At 41.6% G+C, this 23753-nt stretch overlaps 1 protein-coding gene across 3 annotated transcripts in view; it reads left to right on the top strand.

Moving 5' to 3' along the window:
• The window catches only part of LOC129094191 (rho guanine nucleotide exchange factor 18-like), a 41112-nt gene that overhangs the window by 2221 nt on the left and 15138 nt on the right, over positions 1–23753 (top strand). The window contains exons 2-24 of one of the 3 annotated variants that reach the window (XM_054602265.1): positions 1737–1894; positions 2608–3233; positions 3604–3784; positions 4337–4463; positions 4577–4628; positions 5883–5957; positions 6518–6629; positions 6919–7111; positions 15370–15437; positions 16276–16321; positions 17465–17648; positions 18334–18440; positions 19817–19957; positions 20108–20358; positions 20511–20636; positions 20753–20870; positions 20993–21247; positions 21471–21547; positions 21769–21947; positions 22111–22184; positions 22499–22684; positions 22877–23023; positions 23314–23429. In XM_054602265.1, coding sequence (XP_054458240.1) covers positions 1737–1894; positions 2608–3233; positions 3604–3784; positions 4337–4463; positions 4577–4628; positions 5883–5957; positions 6518–6629; positions 6919–7111; positions 15370–15437; positions 16276–16321; positions 17465–17648; positions 18334–18440; positions 19817–19957; positions 20108–20358; positions 20511–20636; positions 20753–20870; positions 20993–21247; positions 21471–21547; positions 21769–21947; positions 22111–22184; positions 22499–22684; positions 22877–23023; positions 23314–23429 — 3599 coding nt within the window. Of the gene's footprint in view, positions 1–1736; positions 1895–2607; positions 3234–3603; positions 3785–4336; positions 4464–4573; positions 4629–5882; positions 5958–6517; positions 6630–6918; positions 7112–15369; positions 15438–16275; positions 16322–17464; positions 17649–18333; positions 18441–19816; positions 19958–20107; positions 20359–20510; positions 20637–20752; positions 20871–20992; positions 21248–21470; positions 21548–21768; positions 21948–22110; positions 22185–22498; positions 22685–22876; positions 23024–23313; positions 23430–23753 lie in introns of all 3 variants that reach the window. The other 2 variants (XM_054602266.1, XM_054602264.1) reach the window with 2 other exon arrangements.

Here is a 23753-nt window from a genome sequence, read left to right as displayed (position 1 = left end):
CACACACACACACACACACACACAGACACACAGACACACACTGATGTTTCGTCCTTGTGTGATGTATTAGAAGATATGAGAGGCCAACCATAAAAGGCTGCAGCGGCACCACGAGACAACATCAAGCAGCTGCAGCAATGTCTGTACCGAGTGTCTGAGTTTACACTTAACACAAGTGGGATTTTGGACGCAAACAAAATCCTCCTCCAGCAGGGACACTGCCATCCCCGCAGCCTCGGGGGGTTGATTTAGTAATATAGAAAATAGATCCACAGTGTGTCTGTCTGTGTGTTTATGTGAGAGCATCTCTGGCTGTGGAGTGGATGCTGCTGGTTTATTGCAGAACAAGGCTGCAGGACTCAGAGTGTGGCCTGTCTGCATTTGATCTCACTGAACAACAAAATCTGAAGCCCCACAAAACAATCTTCACACACACAGACACTTATTAAAACAATCAATAATATGAATATGAATAATACTTCCTGTAAGTCGCTTTGGATAAAAGCGTCTGCTAAATGACTGTAATGTAATGTAATGTAATGTATGATTAGAATGATCTGCAAGAAACACTATAATATTGCAGTTAGATAGCAAGGTCTCGGTCTCATAAACCAAAATGTGGGTCTGCTTTCTAGATGTCAGAGAGGAGTTTTTCATATGGATCACAGTGGTGAGGGTGATTGATTTTAGTTGCAGCCACCTGAGCAAACAGGATATTTATGTCCATAATCCAAAGTAATGTAGATTGCACAATGGATTATATCATATATTTTCTGTTTTCAAAGCTTAATCTAATTTAAAATTGTATGGAACATTTGGAAACTTCCTCATTTATTGATATTGTCCTTCACAGTATAATATAAACTACTAGCATGTTTCTGTTTCTGTATTATAGTCCTGAGAGGCAGAGCAGCATCTCTTTCACCATTCCTTCATTACTGAAATCACAGATATAACATGATATTAGCGGCAGCAGTATACATGTTCACACTGATCATGGTAAATCAGAAAATGAACTGTCACAGGGGAACAGAAACAGGGCAGTGAGTCAGTGCCTGTGGAGTCAGGCTGGCTTAGGATAAAGCTCGGGTTCACATATGAGATGAGGCTTATGTAACTTGTTGTAGCTGCAGCTCTCCCCTCCTCAGATGGGCATGGTTTGGCTGAATCCCTAACAGTGAACATGACTTACTCAGACGCCTTAACGGACATTTCAGACACCTCGAGACACTGATACTTTTTTTTTCATTAATGTGAAAAGTATGAGATGTTATAATAGCACTTTCTTACCTCCAATATTTGATACCATGCTCCACACTGTACATTTCCTTCAGCATGTATACACTATTACATTATTTACCACAGGCAAGCAGCTTCTCGGGCCGCTGAAAGCTCAGTAAGAGAATAATCTCCAGCTCTCCACCACTGATATGGAGACTGCTGCTGGCTCATCATGCAGTTTGCAGTGATGGCAGTGGTTTGTAGCATCATGTGAATCCAGGAATCTGTTTATGCAATGGAAATGTAAAGGAGCTTTTGGTGAGAGGATGGAGCAAAGGGGCTGAAACTGAGCTTTTCTTCCATCACTGACATTGATTACACAGGTGTTGTGCAGCTGCTGAAATCAGCCACGTCTGCCTTTCTCTGTGTTCTATTTCTCCTCGTGGTACTGTTAAAGTTATTGAGTTTTCTGGAAGTGTTTATAACTCACAAACATTACGTCCATTGTCTTTCAGCTTCAGAGTGCAAGCCATGTAGTGAGCCCTGTGGGCCTCCCAGTGCCCCGCTCAGAGTCCAGCCTCATGCTCCCAGCGGGACAGGATCCTCCTCCTCCTCACTCTCCCCGGCCTCTATCGCTGAGGATGTCTTCTTTGGCAGCAACAATAAAGACCAGGTAATGCTCTTTAATCTTGATTTAGATCATTTTAAATTTCAATTTAGTATCCATTCCCTTCTCAGCACTTAACAATTAATGGATGGATTGAACATTGGTACAGACATTCATGTTTCCCAGACGATGGATCCTCATGACTTTGGTGATCCCATTACTTTTCATCCTGCACCACCATGAGATGACGTTATTATTTTTTTAATTCATCTAAAACTATTTGATGGTTTGTCACAACACTTGGTTCGGACATTCATCTACCTATGGGATGCATCACAATAACTTTGATAATTTGACCTTACATCATAAGGTTAAAATGCCATATGTCATTTTTTTGAGATTATGTCCAAATTATTGCAAAACTCACATGCCCATCAACCTCAGCTGTACTTTGTGTTTATAGCTAATTTGCAAATGTTAGCAGGCTAACCTTCTAAAAATATTTAAATGTGGTAAATATAAATGCCAAAGATTAGCAACGTTAGCAATTTTATTGTGAACATGTTAGCATTAAGCTGAAAAAACGTAACAAAAATAAAAGTACAGCCTCACAGAGCTGCTAGCATGGAAATAGACTTACTTGATCTCCTTTAATTTTGATTGGAGCTGATGTTTAGATTGTCTTTAACTCCTCTCTCTTCTCAATGCCTATCCTCTTACTTCTCTCTCTCCTCTGCCTTTAAATTAAAAAATGTTCTGCCTCCTTTGCTGATTTGCAGGATGCATGTTCAGAAGTCAGCGACTATGACTGCCCCTGTGCAGAGGTGAACAGTAGTCTGGAGGACCTGCTGTGCCTAAGCTCTTCCCTTAGAGACTCTGAGTACTTCAAAGACCTGGAAGGAGGGATCCCGGCTGCACAGTCGACTGCATCCACTGTAACCACAAACCCAGAGAGCAATAACCTAACTGTTGGCTTCCAGGTGTGCCTCAACACAGACGACAATCCTGCAATCAACCAGCCTGTGCAGACTTCTTTGAGCACACACTCCGCTCAGGTCAATGCACCATCTTCTTCCCCCTTCTATATACACCCTGAAGAGGAACGTCATAAAAACTTTGTGGTCACTCAGCTTAGTCCTAAATTATTGCCAGGTTGTATCATTGACAGTGGTGATCCCACAGGCCCTGCTTTAGGGCTTAGCTTGACAATTAATCTGAATGGACTGTTGGGATCAATGGAAACCGAAAAAGGAATAACAGGATCAGAGGAAGTAACGGAGCAAGCCACTATGGAGTCAGACGGAGAGCTAGACCTAGACAGCCTTCCTATTCTGGTCAGATCCATGTCGACGTCTCGGAGGCACAGCTGGGGCGTCCCTTTGTCCCCCATCAACCTGGGGAGGAGGTAAGATGGATGGATGGTTGGAAGGGATGCAGAGAATTAAAAGGAGCAGTCTCATAGGGATAAATACAACTCCACCCAAACCTATCAGATCTAAAAGTCCTTCATATGTTTCAGCTGAGCTCAGTGTTTCTAGTGGTTTCGTTGGTTGTTCTTTCACAGCTTCTAAAATAATGCAGTCAAGGTTACTTTTGGGTTTGAATATAACCGGTGCATTTAAATACTGAATGAAAGTGAAACCCGGAAACAACACACAAATAAATTCAGGTCATAGAGTGTCTCGCTCAAATGTTTTGTGTGGTCAATAGATACTTTTTCACAGCCTGGTGAACCTTCTGATATATGTGTGTTTGTTGCTGTGCTGTGCTGCCAGACTCAGTCTTGATACCATGGGCATGGAAAGCGATGGAGAGAGAGAGGATGATGAAGAGGGAGAGAAAGGTCTCCTCCAGTCCACGGAGCCGCAGAACTACAGCTGCACAGACTGTCCTGGAGAGAAGACAGATGGCTCCAGCCTGAGGGGCCCCTGTCCGAGAGCCAGAGTCACTAGCATGGTAATAAAGCAGTGGTGACATTATACAGATTATTGTCAACAAATGGTACCACAAGACCAAAACACCAGCACCATACCCATTGGTTCCTACTGAAGACTGATAAATCTTTAAAAACAGGTCACAAATAAAATGAAAAACATATACTTTAATTTTGAATTAAAAGGCTTAGTAATTTCCTAAGAGGTTTTAGCAAATATTGCTCAGACAGGAGGATATACTGCATTTGTTGGGGACTATTTTCAGCTGCTTTTGTGTATGTGGTATCGACTCAAAATAAACTACAGTGTGTTTGTTCATGGTAATTAAGGAACATGTCAAATTACAAAGCAGAGAGTCTTTTTGTGATGTGCACAAATATGAAAATGGCTAAAAATGTATTAAAATAATAAAAATAAATTACTAATAAATTTACAACATAAATTGCCAACTCATAAAGGCTGCTGTAGGTAAAAGTTATCATGATAAGTGTTTCAGCTGTAAAATGGGGGTTGGAGGTAAAACAGATCAAATGACTAGTGATGAGCATGTGTGTTTACCCTTCGATGCTTTCAGGCCTGCGGTGTTCCTGGCAGGCATCTGTACTCCCGCTCAGACATCCTCGCCACAGATGAATGTTCCCATACTGCACACATTTCTCGTGTTGTGCAGACATCCAAACAGGCCGCAAGGGCAGCAGGAGGTGGGGCAGAGATTTTGTACTTGTAGAGTACATGTTAGTTTATGTGTTTTTTGCACTCAGCAGACAGCGGTGTTCATCATATTTGACCTCTTCATCTTTCTCTTATGCAGCAGAAGAGTTCGACCCTGAAGAACACTTACACTCCACTGAAGGACACAGCCACATGTAAGCCTATACGTCAATTGCATCTCCAGCTTGAGTTAGGCTGCACAACCCCTTTATGACTCGCAATATGTGGTGGAATATCGATTTCATTTCCAGAAGATGCCTCAGACCGACTGGCAGCTCAGGTTTATTGATGCTCGAAAGAAAGAAAAAAATCCTCTGGTTTGATCCACAGGAGGCAACTTTTGATCACGTGTCCTGTAAATTAAACCCATAGCTTTTATATGGTTCAATGCAATAGTTCACATACTGTCCTGTAGTTGTAAATTGTTATAGTCTGGTACTTTCCCCATTCCCTCTTGACATTTCTGCTCCATGTCATATGTCTGAAACCTAGTCCTCCCACAGTCCTCTTGCCCAGCTCCTTAGATGGCCCCTTAGCATGGGTGTGTGTGTGTGTGTGTGTGTGTGTGTGTGTGTGTGTGTGTGTGTGTGTGTGTGTGTGTGTGTGTGTGTGTGTGTGTGTGTGTGTGTGTGTGTGTGTGTGTGTGTGTGTGTGAGTGTGTGAGTGTGTGTGTTTGTATATAGTATATGTGCGCTCTGGCGATTTTGTGGACGCAGCAGACAAGGGAGGATTCTTCCCTAAATCACAGTTTGACACCTAGCTCCCAGCAGTCTCGCCCTCTCCTCTCCTCCTCTCCTCTCCTCTCCTCTCCTCTCCTCTCCTCTCCTCTCCTCTCTCCTCTCCTCTCCTCCTCTGGCAGTCCCCACTCAACCTCAGTGTCTTGTTTGTCTTAGGCTGATGGTACAGAAAGTTCTGCAGGAGCTAAAGCTGTACCATGGGTGAGTAAACAGGAGCGGGGAGGTCTGCTAGCTCAAACGCTCGTCCCAGTATTCAGAGCAGCAGCAGAGCCAAGTTGTGTCCAGGGAGCACTGCACACTGTGTGTGTAGGTGTGTGTGTGCATGCATGTTTTTGGCATGTGTAATCGCATGTGCCTGTTTGGGCCCTGTCACACTTTTCCATCATCTCTTGAAAGAGTCTGTGGAACACTAGAGTTTATTTTTATTTTTTTATTTCACAAAATCATTGGTTGACGTATTGAGCATACTTCACAATGAAACCCAGCTGACCGAGTGAAACACATCAGTTCTAAAAGTGCACTGCTGGTTGCCCCATGTTATACGCTCAGATCTTCTGTTCACTTGTACTGCTTTAAATGTCTCTTATGGTTATTTAAGGTTATTTTTGGGCCAGTTGCCATTTAAACTGAGTCTCTCTTTTCACAATGAAACATTCTCATTTGACTCCACAGAGCGAAAGAGAGGAACAACAGATCGGACACCAAAGTTTCAGGAAATGTCACTTGGTACGAGTTCCTCTCTCATGAGTAAGTACTGCCTATAGCATTGTTCCCTTACCACTAAAGTGTAGAAGTTTTGGATGAAAATAAAAATGTCCACATAACTATGGTTGATATGTTTCTTGTGTATTTGCAGAGTTGTTTCATTGGCCATATATTACATGGTATGGTCCAAACAAAAAGGGTTAAAATACGAGGTGTCTGTATAACGAAAACTTTTCTTTACATTGAAAAATTACAATTAATCCCATCAATGAAACTGTAACTATTCACAAAATCATACAAATATTTAAAGTTTTAAATAATGAATTTCATGTGTGTTGATTTTCACAATGTCAATCACAAAAGAGTGTAACGATTATGGCGATTATCATATAACTTGCACAAAACAAACACTGTCTTTTCTTGACTTAAGCTTTTAAAAATATATTTTTTAAAGGAGTTTCAATCTGATCAAATAAACAATTTTCAGCAAATATTAATGATTACCAAATGTGGGTATGAGATGGTTAAATCCCGTCAGATTCTATTTCTGTATGTTTGTATTTCCTTTATTTCTTATTCTGTATTCCGTTTTCTTTGACAAGGACTGAAGATGGGGGGGAGGATCGTACAGAGAAGGTAGAGAAAGGCACCAAGGTGAAGAGGACTCTCAGCTCACTGAGGAACAGGGTGACCGGCTCCTTCAATAAGGATAAGGTAAACCTATACCACACACACGGTGCACAATTTGCATTGCAATGGAATTTATGAACTGATTATCATTAAAAAAAGACCAAATCCTGAGGTGTAAACAGGTCCCTGGTTTGCATGTTGCTGCACACACAAGTCACTAATCTACTTACACAAACCCTGTTATATATCCTGCCGCTGACAGGGTTATGCAATGTCAAACCCAGCCGTGCAGTATGTGCCAAAGTGAAAGAGAACACACAATTTGCATGTAAACACCTCCCCCTGTCTTTGTTTTTTTTCTGTTCCTCTGCAGGGTAAGAACAGAGAAAAAGAGCAGCAGAGAGAGAGGGGCAAGGAGAAGGAGCGAGACTCTAAAGAGAAAGAGAAAGTGTGCCGCAGAAGAAGCAGCAATGGACATTATTTGGTGCCGGGCGCTTTCTCCAGCTGTGCCACCTGCTCGCTGTGCAGCAAAACCCTGCAGAGCAAGCATGGCCTGCAGTGCATGAGTGAGTAACACCACAGCCACAGGTGTACACACAACCACGCTTGTTCTCTGCCTGACACACACACGCACAGGTGCTCCACCCACACACAAACGCACCTATTCAAACCCACAATACTGCATGCATGCTCACTCATCCACTTGTTGAAGCACTGAAGCATACGGGCAAATAAACCCCACCCACCCAACCAGCCACCCACATACACACAGACACACACACACACTCACACACACACACACACACTACACACACACACACACACACACACACACACACACACACACACACACACACACACACACACACACACACACACACACACACACACACACACACACTCAACCAGAAACGGTAATGCTTCATAAAACATTCATGGACTATTCAGAAAACACTGAAATACTCTTTTTAGGTATTATTATTTCTGACTTAATTTTATTTTAAAGGAGCTGTATTCAAGATTTTAGTGAGTTAGTTGAGAGCCGTTGAGAGGCAATCGAAGTTCTCTCAATCTCATATTTTGCACCTTTAATACAGTTGGTGACGTATTTGTTATGAGACAGATTACAGCATTATACTGTAAATATTTTCACAGTATAATGTAAAAGTTTTCACTTTGTCTTCACAACTATGTTGATGATAATCAGTACATGACACTCTTCATATTGACTGTGGCTTTTCTTTTGCACTTTTCTGCTGTAAAGAAGATGGCGTTTCAGTTCCTCTTTAAACAGCATTTAACCTTCTGTAGTATTTAATACTCAAACACAATGTGTCTGCAATTCTCTGCTTTGCAATATTGTGGGTGCTAGTTTTGCTTAACTCAGCTCACATGTTTGGATGTGTTATCTGATATATTAGCACCATCGCCTGTCAGATGTTTATGTGAATACACTGCATGACTTCACTTTGTTGCTCTGGCTTGAAATATTCCTCACAAATCCTGTCTTTTGTGTGCTGCGTTGCTTTGTCTTGACCAACCACAGCTTTGTGAGGCCATTTGTGGAGTAGATCTGCACAGGACATTTCAACACCCTGCGGCTCCTTTTTTCTGTCTGTCATATGCCAATCAGATGCAGCCTGCAGATCAGCTGATAGGCCTGCAATACCTAAAGAAAGTTTGTGAGTAGAGTACAGTGGAAAAATACTGATCAAGGAGTCAGACTGTGACGGTACTCTAAATAGCAGGAGTAATATCTTTTTATTATATATAAGATATTTTAAAAGTAGAAGGCCTCTTATCGATTGAATAATCAAAAGAGTTTAAAGTAATTAAATGGATAACGGAAAAAGTTGGCATTCAGGAATTGTTGCGTATTATAATTCTTACCCCAGCATTTTGTAAGAGATCCATTTTAAAGGTTGTACTAAAGTGCAGTTTGACTTAAGAAATTCTCAAATATAGTGATGTAAAAATGAAATGGCAATTGTTGGATGAGATTAACACAATAGTGTTGTAACATCCCTTAATATCATGTCCCTTAACAGCAGAGCTGTTGGGGGATAATTCCAAATTATATTTTATCATTTTTCAAAGGAGACATAAGGTGATAAAACCATATATCGAATTATAGTGAATCACAAATGTCCTCTAAATTCATAATAACAAGCCCAGCCCTATTTGACGGCACATTTAAAAAAAAAAAAAAAAAAAATCCATTACAAGTAAATATCCAAATAAGTAAAAGCCGCAAAATGTACTTAGAATATCAAAATATAAATTACTTAATAGCAGAAATGTAATATTAGGGATTTTAATCAATAACAACGCATCATAATCTATAAACAGATCATATATTTTGTATATAACAAGAAATTGCAGCTGTATGCATAAAGTAGCATTAAATAGAAATACGTAGACATTTATCTTATTTTATATCAAAATTTTAATTTAAATGAAAATTGTGTGATAAGATTATAATATATATATCATAAATCAGACTGTGTCTATTGATCTTCCATTGGCCCCATAAAAGTTCATACAAGTCATTATAAAACTTTATTCTCCCACACTGTATTTCCTCATGTCATGCAGTCTGACTTGTGGCACACACCTGCTGACATTATTGTAATTCAGAGATGTACTTCACCCAAAGCCATGTGGTCTGTTGGTGGAGAATTTTACATCACCAAATACAGATTGAACAAAGACAAAGAACATTGCTCGTTCTGCTCTGTGTGATACAAAGGCCATTATGTGCCCAGAACATTTATAAATCCTGTTCTCTGGCATGAGGAGATATAATCTATGACTGGTTTTAATAGTTTCCTTATTAAACACAATTGTTCTGGTATATTTCACACAAGGCAAAGGGCACCACACATCCAGTGTGCTTCAGACTGCACTGCTTCTTTTAGACATTAAACAGAAACCAATAACACATCAAGGCCTGTCTCTCTGTCTTTCCCCCCCTCAGAGACCTTTCCCCCATTCATCAAGCTTGACTGTTTAGATGGATGAAGTTACAAATCCTATACAGTACCAGTCAAAAGTTTGGACACACCTCCTCATTCAACTACTTTGAAGAATCTTAAAATATAAAACATATTCTGGTTTGTTGAGCATTTGTTTGTTTACCACATAATTCCATATGTGTTCCTTCATAGTTTGGATGTCTTCAATATTAATCTACAATGTAGAAAAAAATAAAAATAGAGATTAAAACCATTGAATGAGAAGGTGTGTCCAAACTTTTGACTGGTACTGTATTTGGTACACTTATTGTGCTGCTGGTACACACACCCACCCACACACACCCACCCACACACACACACACCCACACACACCCACACACACAAAACCAGTGAGTGTCCCTTTAATTTGAGCCCAGCCCCGTGGGGATTCAGCCGAGCATCAGCCTGTGGAATGCGTCGTTTGTATGCCACAGATTGTTCCCAGTGAGGGTTGGACACAAAACTGGACAACACCAAAAATGTGGGACACTTGTTGCTGTTGATCTCAATGGCCCAGCTGGTTTATCTGTCTTACAGCCAGGCTACACACCCGGGTCTTGCTGCAACGGTAAGAGGCAGCTCCTGCAGCTCCTGCAGCGGGATCAGGTGGATGAGTCCCGTTGTTTCTCTCAATGGACTTTGTGTGCATCCTTGGCCGCTAGCTCTGCAGCTACATGCTAACCACAGGCAACCAAACGCTTGTGCAACCTCAGTGTTATATCAGGGGTTGAGTCAGCGTATGCATAAGGGAAACCCACTTCTTAAGTTGCCTCTATATTTAGTTTATCACAAATTAAATCCCAGTTCCGCTCAACGTGAAGCTCGCTAATGCTAACTGTTAGCCGCTCGATGCTAGCGCGTTAGCATCCCTTCACCCGCTTCTATTTGAAAAACCCCAAGGTTAGTTAGTTGGGTAGCTAAGCACTTAGCTTTAATACGCTCAAAGTCACAACAACAGACTGCATAGACTCGTATTGTGTGGTGTTTATTTGTTGCACGACATGCAATCGGTTTCACTTCACGTGGCTCTTGTAGAAGTTTGTTGCGGACTTTGCACGGAGCTCAACAGGTGATTGCTAGCTCCCGTTAGCATCTGTTAGCTTCTGTTGTTTCACCCAAAGTCAGCTGTTGAAATGCGCTTTAAAATAACAGAGAAATCAAGGCTTATGACATTTTATCTAAATGTATAGTTGGATTACAATCTGTCCCGTGAATCTAAGATGTGTAGGTTGTATCTGTCCCTTGTTTTCATTCTGTTTTTACTCTTCCACCTCTCTGTTCTGACTAAGCTTTCTGTCTCTGGGTCACATGGTGCTGATTGTGCTTGGCAGGTCTGCCGGTGCATAACAACCCACTCCACTGACTCTGAGTCTCACCCATCTCACCCTGTTAGCACACCACTCCTCCATGCACCACTGCCCTGCCCTCCAGCATGCCTGACTCTCTGGGTGTCTGACTTTACAAGAGTTCAAGTCTTGACTGCCTTCATGTCTCCTATGAGTATTTATCAGTAGTTCATCTCCAAACTTGTTGTTATCATCTACTCTATAAGTAAATATAAGTAATGTGTTTGGTGTGTAAAAGACTTGGACTATGTGAGAAAGAATACATCATTTTTTTTGATTGAGATATACTTTTGCCGTAGCTTTCCGCAAGCTTTTTCTGCCAGTATTATCTGTATGCTACTGGTGTTTTATGGTAACCATGACCCTCCGATTTGGGGGAGAAATGTGACCGGGGGGGAGATGATTCGCTTCACAGAGTAAACAGCCCACTGAGCCCCTGTTTCTCCTGTTTCACTAGATGATGTCATGGTTTGGCTGGCCATTTCAGGGTTTTCCCCAAGTGTTGATGTTTTTTGTCTGCATTGCCTCAGGGAATTAAGAGTAACCTCTTGCATACACAGGAAGCAACTGATTAGTCCGTTTTTAGCTGCTGTGTAGAAAAGTAATACCTTCAAAACAGCTGTTGTGACCTCTTTTCTTAATATGTGGTGTCACGATTTTACTATGAACGGCATAGCGTGCCAGGGGGCACACATGGGTTTTAACGTGGTTTTAAACGAGTTTATACCAAGAGGGGTGGAAGGAAACCACAGCAAATATTAGCCTGATCGTGCCATCATCGATGCTTGCTGTAATAGTGATGCTCTTTACCTCGAGAGGTTGACAGGAGATACTTTTCTTAAACATTACAATGTTTACAAAAAACCTTTTGGAGCTAACATTGGCAGAGTACAGCATATCAACACTTTTATATTATGCTACCTGTCAGTGGCAAAATCAAGCACTTGGTTCACACTGTGATCGGCAACGTTGGGCTTTGGCTTCTGGCTTTATCTTTTAAATCTGTTTTTGATTCTGAGTCTGTTTGACATACTGGATATATCCTTCAAACGCATTGTAAACCCACCTATCTGCTTCTCTCTAAGACAGCTTTTTATTTTTCACTCTTCAGGCAGTGCTGTTGGTAACAGTCTGACTGCGATGCTAGCTACGAGAGCTTGAAGGAGTACCAGCAGCTAACAACAAAGGGGCAGGGCTTAGCTAAGGCTCAATTCAAGCCTTTAAAGATGCACCAAACATTTTAGGAAATGGTCAGTAATTCAACATTTCCTAGTAATTACAAGGAAACTTGCAAAACCACCAGTCTTGGAAACTGCAATTCTACAAACTGTCTGTATTCAAAGGCAATGTGATAAAAACAATCCTTTGAAGTATCCTGTTGTATGAGTTAATGTTTCCCTGGAAGAACCTACCCGTAGCTATCAGGACTTCTGCTGATTCCAGTTTCATAGATAGATAACATGAGGCAACACATTCTCTCTTTAGAGGAAGAATTGTAGCACAGTTGATTTATAACTGGTTTTGATAATTTATTTTAATCTTTCTGAGGGTTAACTTGTTTTTGTTGCCACTCAGTGCAAGCCAAAGAAAACCCTGCTCACTAATCAATCTGCAGCTCGCAGTTGTGACCAAGGCCTCGTTTGCATTTCTAGTTAGTTGAGTGACTCACTGAACTGTGAGCTTTATACCACAAATGTGCTTCTTGTGCGATGGGCTAGTTACCAGTCAGCAGATGTTGGGTGTGGTGGTGGTTTTGAAGGGGAGCTGAATGTCTTGTGAATCTCATGCGAACCTCAGTACTGCTGACATGAGTGAGTGACTGGAACTTCTCACACTGCTCAAGAGTGGCTCAGCTGATCGACACTCAGCCACTACGTTCACCTGATGATTTAAACCACCATGACAGTATAAACTGGCCTGAGCTGTGTATACTTTGATTTGTTGGGAGTTAATTATTTTCTGGTGTATGTGGGTTTGGTATTGTGTTATTGCCAAATAGCAAGGTGGTCTGTTCTGCATCTGCAATGAGTCATTGCCGATAAGGTCTGTGATATCAGTAAACAGAAAAACACCGTGTTCTTGCTTATCTTTTTAGATTATTTTTTTTCCAATGAGCAAAAAAAAAAGTTTGAGTATAATCACATACTAAATTAAAACAGAAATGGCTTACCTTTGGGTTCCTCAGTGATTAAAAGATGTGTTTGCAGTGACATGGCTTTTTATTCATCCTATCTTTTATCTCTTATCTTTCCCTGTTCTTAGAAATGCTTTCCCCAGCATTGTCCCAGTCGGTTTCTGGGCTTTGTTAAGATGTACCACTCTACTGACTTGATAGACTTTATTAGACGTTGAAGGCTTGTTGGGCATTTTGTCTGAAAGATCCAGGCTGTCAGAGAAACTGGAATTTTTGCCTCTAAGTTGGAGCGAGGTGGAATATTATCTCTTAGTGTGGCTACATGACTGCTGATGAGGTTGTTGGTTCTCCTAGGTTTGCGCCCTTATCCTCCATCTAAAGGTAAAAAAACAACAATCTTTTCTCAGGCCTCAAAACTAAATGATATCTGATCTAAAGCAATCATTTGTGAATGTTTTGTTTGCATTTGTATTTTGTGCTTTTGGGAAAATATGCACTGCTCTATGTCTACATTGGGATTCGTATTGGGCTTGCACTAAAATAATTCAGTAGTTCAGTACTGCTGGACCTGACTCAAAAAAGGGATACAGCACAGCTGGTGAAGATTATTCAAAAGCCAGTTTCTGTTTTCTTTCCCTCCAGCTCAGCCAGCAATTGTTCATTTATTACTAGAGAGAGGGAGACAGAGGGGGTAGGTTTGAGATTGTGAATGAAGTGAAATAATACAGTAAATTGGTTAGGGCTTGATCTAAAAGGGACAGATAGATTACACTAACACTCTCTTGGGTCTCTAGGACTCGCATTGTTTATTCACCTATTCTTTATTCCTCCTCGCTGTCCCTCACACACACACAAAAATGATTATCTCTCTGCTTCGTGCTTTTACTGCATAGGAAGAAGGGTTTTTGTCATTGTCTCCATTGTATACCAGCACACAGAAGAGAAAAGTGACAACAGAGGCCTTTTGCAGTAGACTTTACAGCAGCTAGTGGAAGTTGCTAGTATGGATCATGTTAATCTATTGTTCACAGGAGTGCCACCTTTCATAATAAGCTATTCAGCCAGATTGAAACAATCCCCATACAGCCTCATGCCCCATGTTACACGGTAAATGTTAAAGGATGGGGGTGTTGTTAACATGTTCACTTTGTTACCTGCCATAAACAATAACTATTGGTTGAGTTTGAGATAGTTTTACGCTTTGCTCACTAATCATTCCACAAGAAAAATGAGGACAACGTTAAGACCCTTGCTGTCATAGAAAGCTGAGCACTTAAATACCAGTGAAAGATAAACACACAGAAATCCCTGACACATGATTTCTTTTCTGATTCTAATTTCAGGCTTTTTGGTATTTTCCAGTGTTGAGTGACCTGCTTGGTGCAGTCAGCTGAAGTCTGCCTTTCACTAATAGCCGCATTAGATCAGGCCATTAAACTCACCGACCCTGTTTCCACTGATCGGCCTCCATACGGAGAAGCAGCCCTCGTTTTAGTGTGTATATGCATTTCGTCCCCTGTATGCATCTGTATATGTTTTGCATTGAGGCCATGTGTGTCTTATCCACGTCAGTCTGGTTTTACATGGCTGGGTTGGGATCAGACTTTGCATAGTGATAACTTCATTCGTTCGGCCAGCCTTGGCCCTCCAGGAAAGGCTTCTGTTGCTTACCTTATACAGTATGTAGTCAGGCTGAAAGATTGAATTGTTTTGTTTTACAAGTGTTTTGTATTTCCAGTAATTGGGTAGAAAGCGGAGTGGAGAACTTAATATCTCTGCGGCATGTTTTTTCCAAAACAACTTTGATTTATATCTGTGTTAATCAGCGATTCAGATTCAATCAGTCATGTCATCTAAACCTGACAGCAGTTAGCTTTGTTTTCCATGCAGGGAGAAAAATGGACAGAAAGACAAAGCTATTACTGAGATAAAGGGAGTTCCTGGCCTGTCAACGGTGCGACTTTCTATCTTGTTTGTGTAAACAAACAGAAGCCATAGAGTTATTGATGCAGCTGAACCACTCTCATGGAGCCAGACGTGATTCTTTGACTTGCTAAGAATAGATGTATAAAAACAAATACTTGACTTTGTGCTAGTTGATAGTGGCAGCTGAAAAAGCCGTGCCTCCAGGCTTGTATTTCAGCACCATAGCAGTGCTTTGTTTGAGTTACAGTCTTTTACCTTTAACACTGCCTTCAGGGAGCTGTTGGATTGGTTTGTTTTGCTGTTTTATTTTCCTCAGTCATGAAGCCACCGCTGTTGCTTCTCTACTGTATACTCTGTAGCTAATGCAACACTGACACTGTGTTCCTGTCCTGCTGTTTTTTCAGATTGTGCTGTGAACGTTCACAAGAGCTGCAAGTCTCTGCTGGGTGACTGCACCAGCAGCAGGAATAAGGTAAACGCTACACAAGACTTGGTTACAGTGAAGTCACCTTAGTACAGGAGTCTCCAATCTTTTCAAGCGTTTTCATAACATATCAACCAGGGCAGTCATCGCTTTAATTAAAATGTTTGCGTTTCGTTAGGAGTTGAACCACTAAACAAAGCCTCTGTTGCTGCATTTGCCTTCTTCTTCAGTTTGGTAAACAAAGACTGTTGTCTTTTAAGCGCTGTTTTTAGCTCATTTACCTTCTCTGTTCATAGACTGCAAGCAGCTGGAAAGTCCCATGTTGCTGTGGACTTTGATAAATGGCGCTCAACATTACATCTTTTACTTGCAACGCAAATGAGATCTTTAAAAAAAGAACCTGTGAAAGCCATTCCAAATGAAAATAGTATTATTTTGGCCTTTTTTTGGCCTGGTGTGGGCTTGTTAGTCTGCTAACTTCACCTTATGTGACGGCGCATCGGCAGCATAACTTGTTTAACAACAGCTGGTTGGCAAAATTTGTGTCAGAAGTGGGCGGGATGTGTGTGCATTTAATTGGATAGAAATTTAAACAGGTCTATTGGGGAACCCTCTATGTAGCAGCAAAGCCTCCACAGAGAAGCATAAATCCAATTTTGGCAGGGAAAGTTGTGAGTTCATTCAGGGACATTTAAGACAACTCCACTGAAGATGACATATCTCTGTCCATCCTCATGAAAATACCTGAGATGGACTGTGCTCGCTAGGGGCATGTGAGCAGTGTTGCTGTAACGAAAGTACAATAAGAGTATGCAATTTTGGGGCATTTTGTAATCTGTCACTCAGCTGATGAAAAAATGCTGTCTTACTTTTTTTCTCCACACAGAGAGATTCTTCTCAGAGGAAATACTCATCAGGATCTCAAAGCCTTGGTAAGCAGAACGTGCATGTGCAGATAAACACTTTGTACTCACCGCGGTATCAATTGAAAAAAAGCACATTGATGGATAGCAAGATGGTTTAGTCCCCATGTTTCAAATTAAAAACAGGATTCCTCTCTGGTGGTTTGTAGAGGAGGAAACGGATGAACTCTTATGCCATCTGTAGATGGACTCGTCCTCGTAATCTTTGCAAATGATCTTTTAAGTGTCAGATTCTCCTATCAATAATTCTTGTGCTTGATTAAAGGTAATTTGACCTGTTAAATGTGCCGTTTGCTCTATTATAATAATCATTAAGTGGTCCATCAATTGTAACGTTCAGCAGGTCCTGGTTGCATGTGATTGAACCCGCAGGAGATGTGAGCAGCTGCAGCAGCCGGTTAACTTAATCTCCTGTAGCAGTTGTTATTCAGCTCTGAACAGCTGGAGTCCTGTCAGCCACTACTGATTTCCCCTCTTGTTCTGCTCTGGTCAATCAGTAGCTCATGCAGGGGGTCGGGAAGAGAGGAATTGAGGAAAATTGCAGAATCAGAAAATTCGAGAACGAGAAGGATCTGGGCGGGTCGCATGTGTATATATAAACCAGGCTTTGTGTCCGTCCTCTGCTTCTCCTAGTTTACACCAGTGAAGGCTAATCACTTATTGCTTTTGCAATAATACCTGCTGCTGACAACTCTGACGGAGATCGTTGATTCTTACCTTTAGAGTTTAGATTGTTACAAAGCTCGTTCTGCCACTCCTCCCAGTTTGAGAAATTCAGAATGGAGCTAGCGGTTACCAAAGGCACCACCCAAACCACGGCGGCCTCCAAAGGTTGCTCCAGGATTGCTAAACGATCCTCCTCTTCCTCCGCCTCATCGTTGGGTCTGTCCAGACATGTTGGTGTTCGAGTGTTTATGCACCGCGACCTGATCACCTGCAGGTTCTTGCGATCCCTGCCTAGATCTTGGCTGACAAAATACTGGGGTCGAATCGGAAAGGAGTCAACCAAACACCCGCCCACGTCGTCGTCGTCCTCATCGTCCTCTTCTCCTCTTCGCCTGACATCTTCTTGCTCTCTCTCCTCACTTTGTTTCTCCGCATCTTCTTCTTCTCGTTTTCTCCCTTCATCTGTCTGTCGTTTTTCCTCCTCAGCGCTAAAAGACCGGCACAGAGAGCAGGAGCATTCGGGCCTGGATGGCCACCCAGGATTTCACTGCACCCCAGGCATGACCATTAGTTCGTGGGGACTAAGCACTCAGCATACTGCCGCCCATACCAGCAGCTCCACCGCAACCTCCAGCTTTGGCCACAGCCTCTGTCACAACAACAGCTCAGGGTGAGTATCTCTGCCTTCCAAGTTGGACTTATTCACTCCTCAACTGAAGGTCATTGTTTTGTGCAGCTAGTTCTTTATTTCTCTCCCTCTTTATAACTGTTTCCTTTTCAAAAAATATTTCTCCAGAATGACAGGATTCCTTTATACCTGGAGTTCAAAAACCACTAGAAAAATGAGCTATATTCCTCTCAAATCTATAATTTTGTAGATGTTTACAGGACCTGCTGTATGTTAATGCTGGATATTTTTAGATTCTTTTACTATTTTCTCTGTGCCATTCTAAGATGTGTATTTATAGTTGACATATCAAGGCAAGCTGTCTTTAATAATATAACCGCCTTATGTCTGAGTCTAGACAGATCTTAGAACTGGACTACTTTTCTGCTGCATCGCTAAGAAAATATGTAACGAGATTGGAAGGTGGTGGGAGAGAGAGAGAGAGAGTCAGAGGCATAGGGAAGTTGTAAACAAGTGCAGGAGAGAGGGAGTTGTAGATTGCCAACGATAAAAACATGTAGCTGCCTGGTTTATTTTTTTCTGGTTAATTTTATGTCATTGTCAGTGTGGCCTGTAAATGTACATGTTAGCTGCTAAATTGATTTTAGGCAACCGCAAGCTAGTGGGATTACATTTGTGTCAGTGTCATCATGTATGCCACCTTGGACTTGTGGTTGTCATCCCTCAGATCCCTCCCTGGGGAGATGGATGAGACAGATGCTCTCCGCTCCAAACGCTGCAACGAAGACGCCATTTCCCTCGCTCCCTCCACCACCGAGTCCATCATCGTTGAAGGTGAGTTGACTCCCCGAGGAGGGGATTGAACTTCGATTTTAGAAAGTCCCACTTTCCGCACTTGTTTGTCATTGCACACTCAGTTCCAGAGTAAAAGCTTGTCTTAAGGGAGTTTTCTTAAATCCATGGAGGAGGGTGTGTGGAGTGTATTTTGTGGAGTCAGGGTTGACCTCACCCTGTCTCATTAAGTTGTAGTGTGTGGGAGAGGAAGGCAGGCTAACTTTGTATTAGCTTTATCACATACAAAGAGCTACTGCACCTTCTTTTTCTCTCAGCTGCCCTGTTTTTAAGGTTTGTTGTTATCGGGCACACACTTACCGTGGCAGAGCTACCGCACCACTAGTTCTCACTTAGGAGAACGTAGATTATTATTTTCTTCACGGTATATAGCTGAAGAAACTGCACAACTACTAAAAAAGAAAATTTGACAATGTATGAATGACCCTTGATTAACAAAAATATGTACTTTTAACATTTCAGGTGCTAAGCTGACTGTATCAAAAAAGAAGTTTGAAGTATTATCTGTTGAGTATAGTATAGAGTGCAGGTTCAGCTACAAATCAGTACCTCTTTAGCTAGGTCAACTAAATGTGCTAAGACTAAAGTAAAAATATCTAAAATAATAAACAAAGAAGACCTCATTGATTTTTCTAAACCATCTTTGAGTTTATTCTCCTTCCTTTTTTTTGCTCTCTATGAGATCTTCACTTGTACAGTGCATTTAGCTGTCATACTGGATGACGCACACAGTAGTGTCATAATTGGGCTGATATTCCCATAATTTGGTGGGTAAAGCTTTCGTATTATTAAAAAGTTTGTGATTAACAACGAAAGTAAGGAAAAAAACTGGATAGAGATTATATAGTTCATACTTCCTTGTCTCTATCGCCATGCATCATTTTCAGCCCTGCCAAAACACAAAAAGACTAGACATTACGTCAGCAGTGAACAATTCTTAAACTTTGTTGCTTCACAGCTAGTAATTGGAGACCTTTGTATAAGAGAATCATCTTTCAAATATCATTGTTCAATTATGAATGCTACAAAATGTATAGAAATAAAGTTGTCAATAATGAGGACTTGAGTTACTTTTGTCCTTAAGAGGAAACAAGATCTGTTAATGTCGGTCATCAATCATTTTGAGAGAGTTTGAGAGTTGGTGTCACCTTATTGATGCCGAGAAAGAGCTGTACAATCCAGACTGTATTGTTCCAGGGCCGCTGTTTCTCTCCTTTTTCTTTTCTCATTTGAATGATTTCAGTGAAGACATTTACCTAAAAATGGACCCCCAATTTTGTGCATTTTCCCACCAACCTTTTTCGTATAATAAAACTGTAATGTGTCATAGTTTTTGATGCCTCTGCTCCTCTCCTCAGATGCCCACTATGCAGCAGTGCGGGCTGATCTGGAGTCTGATGCCCAGGACCTGGAGGTAGAGTCCTGGAGTTTGGCGGTTGACCAGCAGTATATTAAGAAGCAATCTAAAGAAGCGGTGAAGCGACAGGATGTGATCTATGGTAAGTGTGACTCCTTAGGTCGTGTTCAAACCTGAGGAGTAGCTCATTGATTAGATAGTTTTGGTAATCTGTTGACCCATTGCAATGCATTATACATGTATGTGTTTCACCTGGCAGAACATAAACATGCGACTTTATGTCATTGTACAGAGCTGATGCAGACAGAGATGCACCATGTGCGAACGCTGAAGATAATGCTTTGCGTGTATGTCCGAGAGTTGAAGGAGAACCTCCAGATGGACTCTGGCAGGCTGGACTGTCTGTTCCCCCGTTTGGAAAACCTCCTCGAGCTTCACACACATTTCCTGTCTCGTCTCAAAGAGAGGCAGCGAGAAAACCTTGTTTCGCCCAACGAGAGGAACTACACTATCAACAGAGTGGCAGACATTCTGATCTCACAGGTAAGGGGGAGAAACATAAAACTCACATGCATACAATCATCCAGCATTGATTTCTTGATAACATCACATAAAACATATGTGTGCCATGGCCAGCACAAAAACCCAGACTGCAAAAGCAGAACAGAGAGATAACAGTTTTCTTTGTGCTCCAGTTCTCAGGTGAGATAGGAGAAAGGATGAAGGACAGTTATGGAGATTTCTGCAGTCACCACACGGAGGCTGTCAGCTACTACAAAGAACAGCTGCAAAACAACAAAAAGTTCCAAAACGTCATACGGGTAAGACACATTTCTTTCCAGATTTTTTTTTTTTCTTTTTTCATATCAGATTTAATCCACAGTGCATCTGTAGCTGAGTGTATAAGGTTTTATATGAAATACCGTTTTCTTCTCAGAAAGTCAACAACCTCTCCATTGTGCGAAGGTTAGGAGTGAGCGAGTGTATTCTGTTGGTGACGCAGCGCATCACCAAGTACCCAGTACTAGTGGAGCGCATTCTGCAAAACACTGAAGGTCCAGTATTTCTCCTGTGTTCTTTTGCTAAATAAATCACTATTGAAGAGAGTACAACCATATATTTAGCGAGAAATAACTTCGCACATCACATGTTTTTTTGTTTTTTTTTCTGTCTCTAGCCGGTACAGAGGAGCAAGAGGAACTGACTCGAGCACTGGGTCTGATTAAAGACACCATCGTTCAGGTTGACACGCTGGTTAATCTCCATGAGAAGAACTCTCGACTCCGAGACATACACAATAAGATGGAGCCAAAGGCACAGGGGAAGATCAAAGATGGCCGAGTGTTTCGCAGGGAGGACTTGGCGCAGGGCAGGAGACCTTTGCTGCACGCGGGCACAGTCAACTGGAAAGCTGCTTCTGGCAGGCTCAAAGGTATCATATGGCATGATGAAACAAAATACTTCTCTCATCTACTATCTAGGTGTACATATGTTCTCTGTATATACCTTTATATATGTATACATTTATTTATGTTATTCTGTTTTGGAATGAATTAACATTGAAAAAGATACCCATACATATGAAATGTTTCTAGTCTTTTATCATCTACCTTCATCATTTTCAAAGTTGTCATTTATGATTTTTGTCCTTCCAGATATTCTTGCAGTGCTTCTGTCAGATGTGTTGCTCTTGCTACAAGAGAAGGATCAGAGATACGTATTTGCTACAGTGGTGAGTGATTTACCCATTCTGTCAGCATGACACCATCTAACAAAAACAAATTGTGTATCAAAGGCAAAACCTTGAGTAATGTGCAGTGAGAAGTAAGTGGGAGCAGAATTGAACCAATGATACTCTGTAAATGTCATTAATCAAATTGTATTACGGTACCTTAAGCACCAGTAACACAAAGCACACCCTTCTGTCTCTTTTTTCTTTTGTTATCCCCTCAGGATAACAAGCCGTCAGTGATCTCCCTTCAGAAGCTGATTGTCAGGGAAGTGGCCCATGAGGAGAAAGCCATGTTTCTTATCTGCGCCTCCTCCAATGAGCCAGAGATGTACGAGATCCACACCGCCTCCAAGGAGGAGCGAAACACTTGGATGAGAAACATACGGCAAGCTGTTGAGAGGTAGAAATACATAACGGCTTGTTACTATTATTCACATTCTGTGGAAAGTTTTTAAACAAAATATGAGAAAGATTTTGGTACAACAGAAAATGTGTAGGAACTTTACTTAGTTTTCTTTCGGTGTCTTCTTATCTGTAATGTCTTTGGTCCTGTCCCCTCTTAGCTGTCCTCATACGGAAGAGAGGCTGTTCAGCGAGGAGGAAGAGGCACGAGCTTTCAGGTTCAGAGAATTTCAAGGTAACTGTAGATCAATTAAGAAGTGAAATATAAAGAAACCCCCTGGAAAAATCATACAGTTGATGTGATAGGCCACAAGGGGGTGCTCATTCATCATATTCACTTTAAAATTGTTAGAAGTTGACTTATCTTTTTCTCTTAATCTCATCTCAGTAGTTGAAACTGATAACGGACGATAAAAGATTTTCAAAACAGCCAAGAATATTTAGGTGTGGTAAAGGATAATGGTTGTGCTGCATCCAACACCTGCATCCCTATCCTTTGTTTTAGGGATATAACCCCTCTACTATTCTATTTCATGTCTCCAATCGTAGAGCGGCTGAGCCAGAAGGATGCAGTGGTCGTCCAGGCCCTTACAGAGAAGCTGCAGCTGTTTGCAGACATGGCAGAGTCCGTGGCAGGTCTAGAGGACACAGCTTCACGTTCCAGACTTCTGCTCCGAGGAGACGCCTCAGACCTCCAGCAGGGGGAGACCCTGCTCAAAGGAGCGATCACTGAGGGTAGGACAATGCAGCATGATATGTAAATCTGCTTTAGATACAGAGGTGTACATTTTGACAATTGTATATTCATGTGCTGCATCTATGTAATAAATCTGTAGGTATTAGCATTGTTTAGTTTGCTACTTTTCTGTCTAAACTTCTCCCTCTGTCCAGCTTTTTAACCTTAATTTGCCATCTCTTTCACTTCAGTGGAGAACCTCCAGAACCTGCTGCAGTCTGGAGTGAGGGAGGAGACTCCAACCTCTCGGCTGGAAGAGGGGAGCGGTTCTGGTGTTCTGCCCAGACGAGCTGATACCTTCGGGGGCTACGACAGCAGCCGCAGCATCCTCAGTAAGAGTGAGTCCAGCACAATCCATGCCCCGAGGAAGTCCACCATCTAATGGATTTGCAGTTGTATTTGAGTGGCTTTTATGCCATTTAATAAATCTTCAATTGTAAACAAATTTAATTCCTTGAATTGGTTTTATTGGTCGAATTTATGTGTATGGTTTTACATGTGGATGTGGGTTGTTTCTGTGCATTGTTTGTAAGTGTCAATGTTTCTGTATCTGTTTTGTTTAATTACTTGTGTGTGTTTGTCCCTGCGTCCCTTTCTGTGTGTGTCGGTGTTGCTGTGTCCGTGCCAGATGGCAGTGTGAAGAAGAAGTTTTCTGGTGAGACCAGAAACCGAGACAGAAGCCAGAGAGCCAGCTCTGACCCTCAGCTCAAAGACCTTTGTGGCAGCCACACCCTGGAGCAGACGGTAGGCGCTCAACACGCACACAGACAAACAGTATATCTTGGGATGAGTCACGGTGTTATTTCCTGTAAACAGTAGTGACCAGACCAAGTCATCTGGAAAGTTTCCATGTCCTGATGTTTACGGTCACCCTGCCCTCGCAGGTCGCTTCATCTGTTTATATATAGATAAAGCCTTAATGAAACAATGATGAGAATGATCAGGCAGACGAAAGTTAATGACATGTTGTCATCAATGAGTTGTGTGTGAGAAACAAAGCCAGTTTTACTCTCTGTCTCAGGATCAGTTGTAATTATTACTGACAGCGCTGTGAAAAGGTTCTTATGA

The sequence above is a fragment of the Anoplopoma fimbria genome, chromosome 8, assembly GCF_027596085.1.
Source record: "Anoplopoma fimbria isolate UVic2021 breed Golden Eagle Sablefish chromosome 8, Afim_UVic_2022, whole genome shotgun sequence".
Lineage (NCBI taxonomy): Eukaryota > Metazoa > Chordata > Actinopteri > Perciformes > Anoplopomatidae > Anoplopoma > Anoplopoma fimbria.
The sequence above is the reverse complement of the archived record's forward strand: the minus strand, read 5'-3'. Positions and strand labels throughout refer to the sequence as shown.